This window comes from Myxocyprinus asiaticus, chromosome 8, assembly GCF_019703515.2.
Source record: "Myxocyprinus asiaticus isolate MX2 ecotype Aquarium Trade chromosome 8, UBuf_Myxa_2, whole genome shotgun sequence".
NCBI classification, from domain to species: domain Eukaryota; kingdom Metazoa; phylum Chordata; class Actinopteri; order Cypriniformes; family Catostomidae; genus Myxocyprinus; species Myxocyprinus asiaticus.
In genome coordinates, this window is record NC_059351.1 from 9,949,605 (window position 1) to 9,961,509 (window position 11,905).

General features: G+C 36.2%; 2 protein-coding genes across 15 annotated transcripts in view; both read right to left on the reverse strand.

Annotated features, from left to right (window-relative positions):
• The window catches only part of LOC127445274 (ankyrin-2-like), a 111,732-nt gene extending 110,147 nt beyond the window's left edge, over positions 1–1,585 (reverse strand). For all 14 annotated transcript variants that reach the window (XR_007897955.1, XR_007897956.1, XM_051705221.1 and 11 more), the window contains exon 1: positions 1,095–1,585. Coding sequence is in view for 12 of the 14 variants with exons in the window: in XM_051705221.1 (XP_051561181.1) it covers positions 1,095–1,217 (123 nt within the window). In the remaining 2 variants the exon portion in view is untranslated. The remainder of the gene's footprint in view (positions 1–1,094) is intronic.
• Positions 1,586–2,598: 1,013 nt separating this feature from the next.
• Positions 2,599–9,920, reverse strand: LOC127445289 (histone PARylation factor 1). The gene is made up of 8 exons (XM_051705267.1): positions 9,812–9,920; positions 9,113–9,287; positions 8,720–8,906; positions 8,232–8,330; positions 7,929–8,079; positions 7,664–7,751; positions 7,339–7,511; positions 2,599–3,582 (listed from the first exon to the last, which is right to left on the reverse strand). The coding sequence occupies exons 1-8, from the start codon at positions 9,851–9,853 to the stop codon at positions 3,448–3,450; spliced, it is 1,050 nt and encodes a 349-aa protein (XP_051561227.1). The 5' UTR covers positions 9,854–9,920; the 3' UTR covers positions 2,599–3,447.
• Between the last annotated feature and the right edge of the window lie 1,985 nt (positions 9,921–11,905).

The window sequence follows — 11,905 nt, forward strand, 5'->3', positions numbered from 1 at the left end:
ACAATGGACAACAGGTCAAATGTACATAGACGGCATTCGTATTTAAATTGTACACATTCCATTCAATCTATAATATGTATTTTATACCTGATATCCATAGGCTCAAGTGTGAAAACTTCTTCAGGCTGATCGGTATAATTTACAATGGAAAAATCGAACATAAGCATTTGCCACAGACTGCAAGCATGATGTCATTGAGGAAAGAATTAAAATACTACTTTAGGATCCATCAGAACAGAGAGATGAAAAGATAATTTAAACCTAGAGTTTAAATACAATTTAGACCATAAAGAACAGTTCAGAAACCTCAAAGATCACATCTGACGTTTGAGTGATGCGGAAAGGTATCTATGCATCCATACAAACAATTTAATTGTTAAATTCAGACTCAGCCAGGCCATTACTTAGCTATTATGGCCAGGATTTATCGACGAATCTGATCACAATGCAAATAAGGAGACAGACAGGTTCAGTGAACAGAGTAAGCTTGTTAGTGTAGGGCTCTTAGGAGGGTGTGATTAAAAAAAAAATTAAAAAAAAACACACTGCTTGGACAAGATCCTTTAAAAAATGTCCTTCAATATGCTCTGCTGGATCATCAGCTGCAAGTTTATGTGTGAAAACACATCGCTTAATAAATTTAATCTCAAGCAGTGTTACATGGGCAACATCCCAGAATGGCAACGTCAATCCCTAAGGATCTAAACAAACAGTTGCAGCTCTAACTGTGCAGTTTGTCAGTTGTGAAACCTCACTGGCAGTCCACACACACGGTCACTACGGCATCACGAAGGCCTAGCCTGATGTAAAGTGGCTGCAATACGTGTATTATAGATAGATAGACAGACAGACAGATAGATAATATCTGAGCCCATCTCCAACAAACAGCCCCTAATGTGCTCATGTATTTCCAAAAGCAATCAGGCTACATAGCGATAGTAGACTGATGCTTTAGAAGGATTCAGTAACCAGGACAACGCCTCTCATCCTCCGCATCATGGACCATAAGAGCGGGAGCCGCTGGAGTCACGCTCGCCCACGCGTATTTAACATGAGAAACCAGAATGTTTCGTTCAGTTCACACACACACTGACCTGACGGATCCGGTTCTGTTGGGGCGGAGAACCTCCTTCGGGTGAGGTATTGTTTGAAGATGCCATCCTCACGTCTCGGACGGAGCCGCCCCTGCTCTGACTTTCTTCCGAGCTTCTTGACATTCAGACCGATTTGGGTGACGATGTCCACAAAATGATATCTGACAGTACCGTCAGGTCGGTTGTCGAGACCCGGCTTCAGTTATCGGGGCTGGAGCTCCGACACATGTTTTGCCTGTGGACGGGTATATGAGGCTCGTGTAGACAAGTGTCCGGTGGCGTGACGGTGCGGGTCTCACGCGCGCAGGAGATGCGACACTCCTGCTGCTCACTTGCACCGATTCTGCAGTGTGCAAATACTGACGGAGAATGCCTGTTATGAACGATAAGGCTGAGAGAGATATATGATGATGGTGTGAGAGACGCAATATGAGCGATGTTCTCATCGCCGTGTTGAGTAACCTCCTATTCTCTCTCTCTTACACTCCCTCCCCTCCTCCACAAGCCAAACCTCCACTTACACATGACGAGGCAAATCCAACATGGATTGGACATCTCCTATGTGGAGCACAGAGTGGCCCCAAAATGTATTTGGACATTTTAGGCACACTTTAAAGTATACTGATGCCACTGCATTAGAAGAAAATACAAAACCAAGAGGATTCTGCATTAAAAAAAAAAAAAAAAAAAAGTACATTGCATTACATAATTAATAAAAACAAGTGGAATTCACCAACAAATGATGCTAGACATTTTCTAAGAAATATGGACATGTTGCACAAAGTTTGACAACTAGGATGTTTTAGAATATATTAGTTTTATCTTCATTTTGAACAGTATATCTATTGTTTTCTAAATTAAACCAAACACTCAGTTTGATGTTATCTAATGCGATGACATTCATACATTTCTGAGAGTAGCTATAGATTAAATATAAAATGCAGTGGAATCTTCCAACAAATGATGCTAGACCTTTTCTCGGAATTATGGATATTTTGGACAGTTTGACATCCAGAAAGTGAGCAAAATACTTTGCATTAATTTTCAAAAATTATATCCATTTATTTATACATTAAAACCAACTTATGAAATATTGTTTTGGGTGAATAGCAAGCTTATGCTTTTTTTGTCTTAAGAATAAATGCCCCTTTTTCCGATATTTTATCATCATGTGAAATGACATTCAAACATTTTCTGAGGCCACAGTAACCTTTACTCTATAAATAATAAAACCAAAAGATCTGGACATAAAATTTGGCATTTAAATGTATCAAAACAAGTATAGATTTCTAAAGGTCTGCTGTCATATACTGACATAATAACATTAATTTAATCATTTAATAACAGGCCTCTGGCTTTGTTCTCCCAAGGGGACAAATACTAATTATTTTAACACCTTATATGCTTCGAAAAAAATATATACAGTCAGAAATTTGATGATTAATTCAGATATATACATCAGTGATTAAAAATATAGTTGGATTTCATGTCACCTACAGACGAGTAAAAAATATACACTTTATTAAACATCTACTTTGGAAAAAAGAACAACATAAGTACTGGATGACAATAATGGAATTACCATATATTACAATATTGGCAAACACAGTTATACCTTGACAGTGGAAAACTAAATTAAAGGTTCTCAGTACAATTTACTCAAGAGTAACATTTTAACAACCATAGGCATCAAATTAAAGTCACTTGGACGATGTACTGTAGGGCCAAGGAGCAGGATAAAAATAAAACCGTATAACGTTCTGTTTTCGTATCTCAACTTAAACTCACTTTTCATGCTGTATTAAACAAAACCACAGCCAAGCTGTTGATCAGCACTGCAGAGATCTTTATTCACTGTACTGATAAACGAGTAGGTTAAAGAGACTTTTGCATTCAAGAAACTGGGTTATGCAAAATATGTTAATGGAAAATGCAGAAAGCTGAATCATAAATAAGTAATGTAACATACTGAATTCTCAGCAGTTGTAACTTATTTGGTAAAGAGGACTGACTGTGAATGAAAGGAAACCAGGTTTGGAAAGGCAAAGCATTACTGACAAAATGTTGATAGTTGAAAACGGCACTGAATGAAACTGAATGTAGGGCTAACCTATCAGCCGAAAGAGATTAATTAATTAATGCTCAAATTAATTTGCTTTTACATACTTTTATAAAACAAAGTCATTTTTGTTTTTGAAACTAACAATCTGAAAAGTCTTGGGCTTAGTTGCATATTGAATTGAAAAGCACTGCCTAACAGCACAATTCAGTGCAGTGTATCATCTCTCACACCACCCCAACATGTTTTACAGGAAGTCATTCTGAATACAGCTTATCATCCTCTCGCAATACGTCAAACAGCAGCGAGCTGGTCAAGGTTGTCCTGGGAACGGTTGGCAAGATGCGCCTCCAGTATCTCTCCAAACAGACCTCTCTTCAACAGATTGTATGCCATTGGCAGCAGCTGACATACCACTTTATAGAAATACTGGTGAGAGAAAAAAAGCATTTGGTCACTTTGAAACTCTATTTCATAAGACACCTGCCAGAATTTGCTATTAATGCCTCTGCAAAATGCAAGGTCACACTCCTCGCAAGATGTCCTTGGAAGTAAAGCAGCAAGCTATTAAAGTAGCAGCTCTGCAGCGATTAAAAAAAGACATTGTTTGAGATTCTCTGGACAGACAATAATGCAAAGACAATTCACAAAACTGTAGAAAAATACTTTTTTCCTTCAAATTTTTAACAAAGAAATTTGCACATAGATTTTGGTATTTAGCTCTGTAAAAGCCTGACATATGAAATAATGGTAGGAAAATTCTAATTTGTTCAAATGAAATTCAACCTTTAAAATTTTTTTTATTTTTTTTATTTATCCAATTTGATAGATCTGGTTTTGTAATATTTATTAAACATATTCAGTATATCTTAGTAAATTATATTTGTTGTTTTTAATTAAAATCAGGATCAAAACTAAGTATTTAAATTTTTTCATATTTTGCATGCAATAATAAATGCAATACAATGATGTTTGAGAGATATTCCTCAAATATGTGATGCATTACATTTGATACATCAACATGTTTTTTCAATAAATTATGTAAGATTTTCCTGTTGACCGATATATCGGTTTCACCAATATATCGGCACCGATAGTTGCTTTTTGGAATTATCAGTTATCTGCAAAAATAAAAGCTGATAGTTTATTTTATTAATGTCTCTTTTCATAAGGTTCTAAAAATTAGTGTTCCAAAGAGGTTTCTTGTTAAGTTGACATGTTATTGTTGATTTTGACTGACGGTGTCCCTCGAGAAAACTGCAAAACTTTTTTTGCCAGACCGTTGATGAATGATTATCTACTGTTGATGAATTACTGCTCACTCAGTATTTAATAGCCTATATGAGAATGTTTATTTTACAGAGCTTATATCGTAATTAGGGCTGTCAATTTAACGCAGTAATATATTGTGATTAATTATAACAAATTTGTGGGCCTTTCTCAGCAAATAATGATGTATGCGATTAAAAAAAAAATTAAACCAATTGTACATACATTGCATAGTGAATAAGGCATTTACTTACAGCACACGTGAAGTGCTTTTACCTTGGGCTGCATCCGAAAACGTAGGCAGCTGACTTGCTACCTTATCAGTTAATGGCTTAACTGACAGCTGTTTTGAATTAATGGAACTCTTAAGGAAACTGATCTCCGAACAGTATGAAAAGCACCTTATTTTCATCGTACCTCCGTATACAGCCTCCGGAGGCAGCATTTTCCTGGTTTCGGACGCAGACTTGAAGTTCCACTCGCACGCTCGTGCGGATCCACCGCAAGCCTCAATCTCCTGACAGTTTAAACGGCCTGGATCGCCTTCTTGGATTGTTACAGAAGGACCGTTATGATTTGTGAATGAGAGGAACATTTGATCCTGAAGTTTTTGATTCTGGCTGATAGAATACGCACTTCAGAGGAAAATATTAGATAAGGATCTCAAAGACATCATGTAGATTTACACTCTACAATATCAGGAAGATTAGACCCTTCCTCTCTGAACATGCCACACAACTGCTTGTCCAGTCACTTGTCATAACTAGACTGGACTACTGTTACGCTCTCATTGCAGGTTCACTGCATGCGCAATTAGACCCCTGCAAATGATCCAGAGTGCAGCAGCACGTCTGGTCTTTAATGAACCAAAGAGAGCACATGTTACACCACTCCTTGTCTCTCTTCACTGGCTGCCGGTTGATGCACGTATCAAATTCAAGGCTCTGATGCTGGCATACAGCACAGTCACTGTGTCTGCACCAGCATACCTAAAATAATTTCTGCAGGGCTACGTTCCCACCAGAAACCTGCGGTCAGCTAAGGAACGGCACCTTGTTGTACCAACACAAAGAGGCACCAAAACACTTTCCCAGACTTTCGGTTTCATTGTACCACATTGGTGGAATGACCTTCCTATCTCCATCCGTGAAGTGGACTCACTTTCTGTCTTCAAAAAACGGCTAAAAAAAAAAAAAAACATCTTTTCCATGAGCACTTGACCAGTCATTAAAAAAAATTCTTGTTGCATTTTAATCTGTCTTGAATACTATTATTCTGATGCTAGTGAAACATTGTAATAGAGCACTTTTCATACCACTGTCTCCTTAAGATGATTAGCTTATAATGTATTCCTCTTTTGTAAGTCGTTTTGGATAAAAGGGTCTGTCAAATAAGTAAATGTAAATGAGCGCACGACGGGAAGAAAATGCAGGAATTTTCATGAGGTTTGTGAATGACATCGTTTTAAATGAGATATCTGCATATTTGCAAATGGTACATAATAGAAGTTTTATTGATATTTGACTTTTATCATTAGAAAAGTTACAGGGAACTATTGAAGAGAGGCTGATAGAATATGTGCTTTAGAGGTAAATAAATGAGTGTTCCACAGGATGCTGGATCTGCTGAGTTGTGAGGTTGGTTTATTACATCCATTTAAACGAGATATGCGCATATTTGCAGATGGTATATGATATTAGTTTTATTGATATTTGCCTTTTCCTCATTTGGCAAGACAGTTACAATTACAAGGAACTGTTGAGGAGAGAGGGATAGTGAAACAGGCGAGCACTTTAACATTATGAGCTCAAACGCGTCTGCCTCGGCTCTGATATGCGGGCCATTTAAATGAGACTGTGTTGCACACCGGTCTATTATTGTAGTAACACGATGGCACATAACAAAACGAACCATGACTGGTCGTTTACATGTCTCAGACTTTTCACATGCAAGCAGGCGATTTTCAGCACCCTAAAGAAAAAAACTGTCCAAACAGGAAAATTTAAAACATCGCCCGATTTATCGCCTCGGCGATATATCGGTCGACCACTAGTAATGTAGGTGAGTGAATGCAGTGTTGCTGCAGAGTTTTTAAAATCAAATTTAAGACTTTGTAAGACCTTTTTCAAGATCTGAACTACCGTATCTCTATACCAAAACAAACCCACACAATCTCAAAATCACAGGCTCTTACTTACAGAAAATAGGCAGGGGCACACATTCCACATGGCCTTAACATTGTTTATCAGTATAACAGGGTAGGATATTTGCAAGTTTTAAATAATCAAGACATGTTTTCCACATATGTGTATATATACATTATACATATATCACATTAAAATTGGTTTATGTACCATTATATAAATAAATACAAATTAGAGGTTGACCAATTTTGGATTTTGCTGATACGATAATGTGTTGAAAGAAAGAATAGTTTTTAAAATTGGTAGCCTATATTTAATGTTTTTAGTCTTTCCTTCCTGTGATGGGGAGGGCCAGACAGAGGCAACAAGAGTCCAAATTTAATTAAATACCAGATGGAGATTATGGTACAACCAAAATACCAATAACTTGGCGGGGGGTGTTAACTCTAATTTTGAATCAAATGTGCACTCCTACAATAATCTACAACATATTACAATATAAACAATTAAAAGTAAACACTGTCATATCCTCAACACTATATCATCATCTTCAACAGTTGCTCATTAGTGATCGCTTGTCATAAATTTCCGATATGGCCTAATGATTGCAAACTGCTCTGCAACAGCTGGAAACACTCACAAGCCAATTAATCGGTTATCTGCCTTTTCCACCAGCTTAGATCTCTGTCAAATCGGTTGACCTCTAATTATGATACCCCAGGTCTTTAACACTTTAATATTAGTTGAATGTGTTTGTGCATGTTCATCTTACATGTGAGCCGTAACAAAACAGGTCTATCCCAAGCTCATAGCCCATGCCGTAGTCACATTCATCATTGGCAAACTGAACAAAGGTGATCATTTCCTGGATAGGAGCGAATGCTTTAATCCTCTCAGCATCATCTTTGGCCTCTGCAATCGCTTTGCAAATCTTCTTCAGACCAGCTAAAGGTGAATAAAATGCAGAAGGTCAACATAAATCAAATACAACCAAATAAACGAATGCCTTCTTATTGTTTTCTGTGCCATCTTACACAATTTAGCACATGTGGGGTGTGTCTCATACTTAAATGGTGGTATGAGACTCCCAGGCTTACCATCAGTTTCTGGTAATTCTCTGTATCCAACATCATTTTTATCCACTGGAACCACAATTCCTGCTCCATGAAATGTCTTTGTGACAACCTGCATAAAACATGGTTCAGAGACTGGGAATTAGCCAAAAATTCAATTAAAACTAATGGTCCTTATGGACACTTTGCTATTTTAAGGCTCAATGCATCCAAGCTACCTAATCAAATGTTCTACATATATTAAGATGTGGTTCTGTCAAATCATTCTGTATCCCATTTTAACATTTACCTTTCTTTCTCTTTGTTTCATTGCTTTAGTCTTCTGCTCAAGGGGCAAACCTAACCTCTCTGCTTCTTGCTTCAAATCTTCTTCTAAAATGTCCAAAGCAGCTTCATCCTTCTGTTGTCCCCTCTCCTTCCTTTTCTTCTTCAAAAACAGCCTGAGTGATGAAGCAGGAGAAAGAAAGACATTAGAAGTTTTACAGGCTTTACAAACAAACACCCTACTTTTTGTCTCTTATTCCTGATTTTACATGTTCACTAGGAGGGTCCTCTAATTTCTGAAATGGAGACTTCTCTAGTAGACACTTACAAAACTGCAGCAAAGATGTTGTCCCCCATCTGTGTAATGGTACAGCCCTTCTTGGCTTCATTTTCACCAATAAACACAGGTAAGGCATCGGGTGTATCTCTGAACAGGGAGAATATGACAGTAATGGACAAAATGCTTCTAATGTTCAAGAAGTGCAAAACTACAACCTCGACATCACTGTTAAAAACATTTTTCACGTTGCATTTAAAACCAGACCGGAAGCAGGGATTTGCAATTCATAAATCAATAAATGTGTTGTGGAGCCAAAAATTTGCTCTTGTAACCGCCGTCTTGTCTTTACACTAAATCAAACATGACCACTTAGCAAAACTGAGCTTAATAAAACACAACTCATTAACAAATAAAGATTAAAAAAAAAAATCTGAAATAATAATAATAATAAAAAAAGCAGCACTCTAAAATGTATGCAAATTTTCTTTTTTGGGCTGCTTGTTCCCATGTTTTTCCAGACATATGTAAACAGTAACCTGAAATAGCCCATGTGGTGCTGCGTCTCTCTGTTGCCCTGTATGATGGTCTGGAACTCTGGGGGATCATAGAAATGACGCCAGTGAAGATAGAAGTTGGGCTGAGAGGAAGCTGATCGTTTGTGCTTTTTGGATAGGATATCAAATGGGCCAACCAGCTGAAGCCCAAGTGTTTTATTTAGGGCATCTGTATGGGACACACACACACACCACACACACACACAAACAACAATATGCAAAACACAAAAAGATTAAAAACTGTAAAACTGTAGATCAATTATATTGCATAGACATATATTAAAAGTACTATGGAAGGTGCTCATGATAATACTGTTTAGTGCAAAAAGCATGTACTGTACACTGTATATGCAGCCTTCAGTATAACAGACACACCTTGTGGACAGTCTGCATTAAGCCCCTTGCAAAATTCCCAAAACTGGTAGAAGTCCTCAGGCATGCGTAGTTTATACAATCTCTCCACTTCCTCTCTCATCTCTCCTGCAACTGCTGCCTTCTCATCCCTCTGATCTTCTTTTACTTTTTTCACGTTCCCATTTGACGTTTCTGTCTAGAAAAGGCAATATTTTAATAAATTACATTTGCATCCTGCTAGTGTGGCAAACTTTCCAAGATTTATGGATTAATAGAGCAGATTAGGCAAATCTTTGACCATAGCAATACTATAGCCTAACGTACAGAAGTCATTACAGTATAGCACAGTTGAGATAAAGCATCAGGCACGTGTTTAGACCATCAGAGTCTAAACTATCTAACATCCACAACTGTATTACATCTCATAAGCTCCGATATTGACATAATCTTCTGTGAAATAGACTGTAGCTAGTGAGCACCGGCCATAATCAAATTCAAGAACTGCGTGATTATTCTCATCACTGACAGATGAACTGATGCTAAGTTAGTTGCTTAATTTCTGCACGAAGTACATACATAACTGAAGTGCAGTCTGTAGCTGTACAAGGCAAGAGACTGTTTTATGAATAAACTTCTCCGTAAACACGCTCAACATAATACATTAACACGACTGTCAACTATTGTCAAACTGGACATGCACAAATGTGGATTTTAATGTACCTGCATCAAATTTTTGGGTTTTCTTTTCCCGCGCCCCGCCATGCCGTCTAATTTTTTCCCGCAGAATCTTTTCTACGTCAAACACCCGCTGCAGCTACTAGAAGTTGTGCATTTCCGGAAGCAATTTAGAGAGATTTCAAAATAAGAGTCCCACTTGTCTGTACTTTATGCGTGAATCAATTTGTTTGTTTGGATGAGTAAAAAAAGAAAGAAAAAAAAAGACTCTTTTTTTTGTCCAGTAAATTCTGTCCAATATATATATATATAAATACATAATATTTTTATCTATTACAGGGAGTAATAGAAACACCTTCATTGAATCTAGAGGAATGAAGATAGTACAATACATAGTACAATGTATACATCCAAGAGTTCATTACAATAACATCGTGACAACTCTGTTAAATGATATTTGTATCTCCATAGCAAAATAAGTGTGAAAATGACAGTTAATTTTGAATAAAAAAAAAAAATAAAAAAAAATAAAAATAAAAAAAAATTAACACCATAGGGTGACATTTAACAGTAAGGTTCAATTTGTTAATATTAGTTAATGCATTACGTATCATGAACAAACAATGAACAACATGTTTGTTTGTTTTTTTTACAGCATTTATTAATATTTGTTAATGTTAGTTAATAAAAATAGTACTGTTCATTGTTAATTCATGTTAGTTCATAGTGCATTAGCTATTGTTAACAAATACAACTTTTGGTTTTAAAAATATATTGTTTGTTGAAATTAACAAAAAGTATTTTTCATTTTTATTTCATGTGAACTAATGCTGTTAACTAATGTTAACATATGGAACCTTACTGTAAAGCATTGCAACACAAAGGCAACATTGTTACTACATGTGTAATACAGTTTTAACCCTTGTGATGTTGTGGTTGTAGCAAATAGTTATTCAATAACAGTTCTATAATAAATGGCATAGTAAAACTTTGGTAAAACCACATTAATATATAGATGGGGGTACCTGTCCCCCATCCCCCTGAATCTACGCCCCTGAGATAGCAATTGATGGTAAGCAAATAGCCACCCTTAGAACTGAAAGTATTGGTAGGTTAAAGGTAATTTTATTCCATTTAAAGCAGAACTTGAATTGATTAAATAATATATGGGGTCAGATGCATTATTATAATTATAAGGCAGCAAGGTTGGAGAACGACATTTTTAATTCACAGTTGACAGTGTATTTCCCACTTTTCTGTAAGCTAAGAAATATGAAAACTTCAGTTATGTTTTACCATTTTCATAGAAAAAGATAAATATTTTTATCCTTTTTCTACCGTAAAGCTACATGTTCACTTTCACGTTAGTGAAAAAAAGGACTTAAATATTGATCTGTTTCTCACCCACATCTATCATATCCCTTCTGAAGACATGGATTTAACCACTGGAGTCTTGTGGATTACTTTTATGCTGCCTTTATGTGCTTTTTGGACCTTCTGAGTTTTAGTCACCATTCACTTGCATTGTATGGACCTACAGAGCTGAAATATTCCTCTAAAAAAATCTTAATTTGTATGCTGCAGAAGAAAGAATGTCATACACACCTGGGATGGCATGAGAGATATCATTTTTGGGTGAACTATCCCTTTGTTCTTATAATATTCTTTTTAATAAACATGTAATTTACATGACTTTTAATGTCTTGATATTAAGTTTGCTACACAAACCACATCATGATAATTTGCTACACTAACCGATAGTTAAACGATCTAAATTATTAAAACTAATTGCAGAATTAATTAATGATAAGAAGTTAAATAAAATAAGTGACACATTATGGTACATATCGTATATTTAGCTGTATGGAATATACTGTATAGTAAATTGGTCTATCAGTTGACAGAAAAGAGTAAAAACACACACGTTCATACACTGGAAGCAGCGATATTACATCGTCCCCATTATAATATTAATCGACAAAGCTGTAAACAACTTATTTAATGCATGTAATAGTTTTGTCTAGTCTAATGTTAACCATTTAAAATCGCACTGAACTTCAAACTTAGTGGCTGTTTGTTTTCTGCAACTTATTCGATATGATGTCCCTCTGTTTACTATGGTTACTAAGGCTATATGAA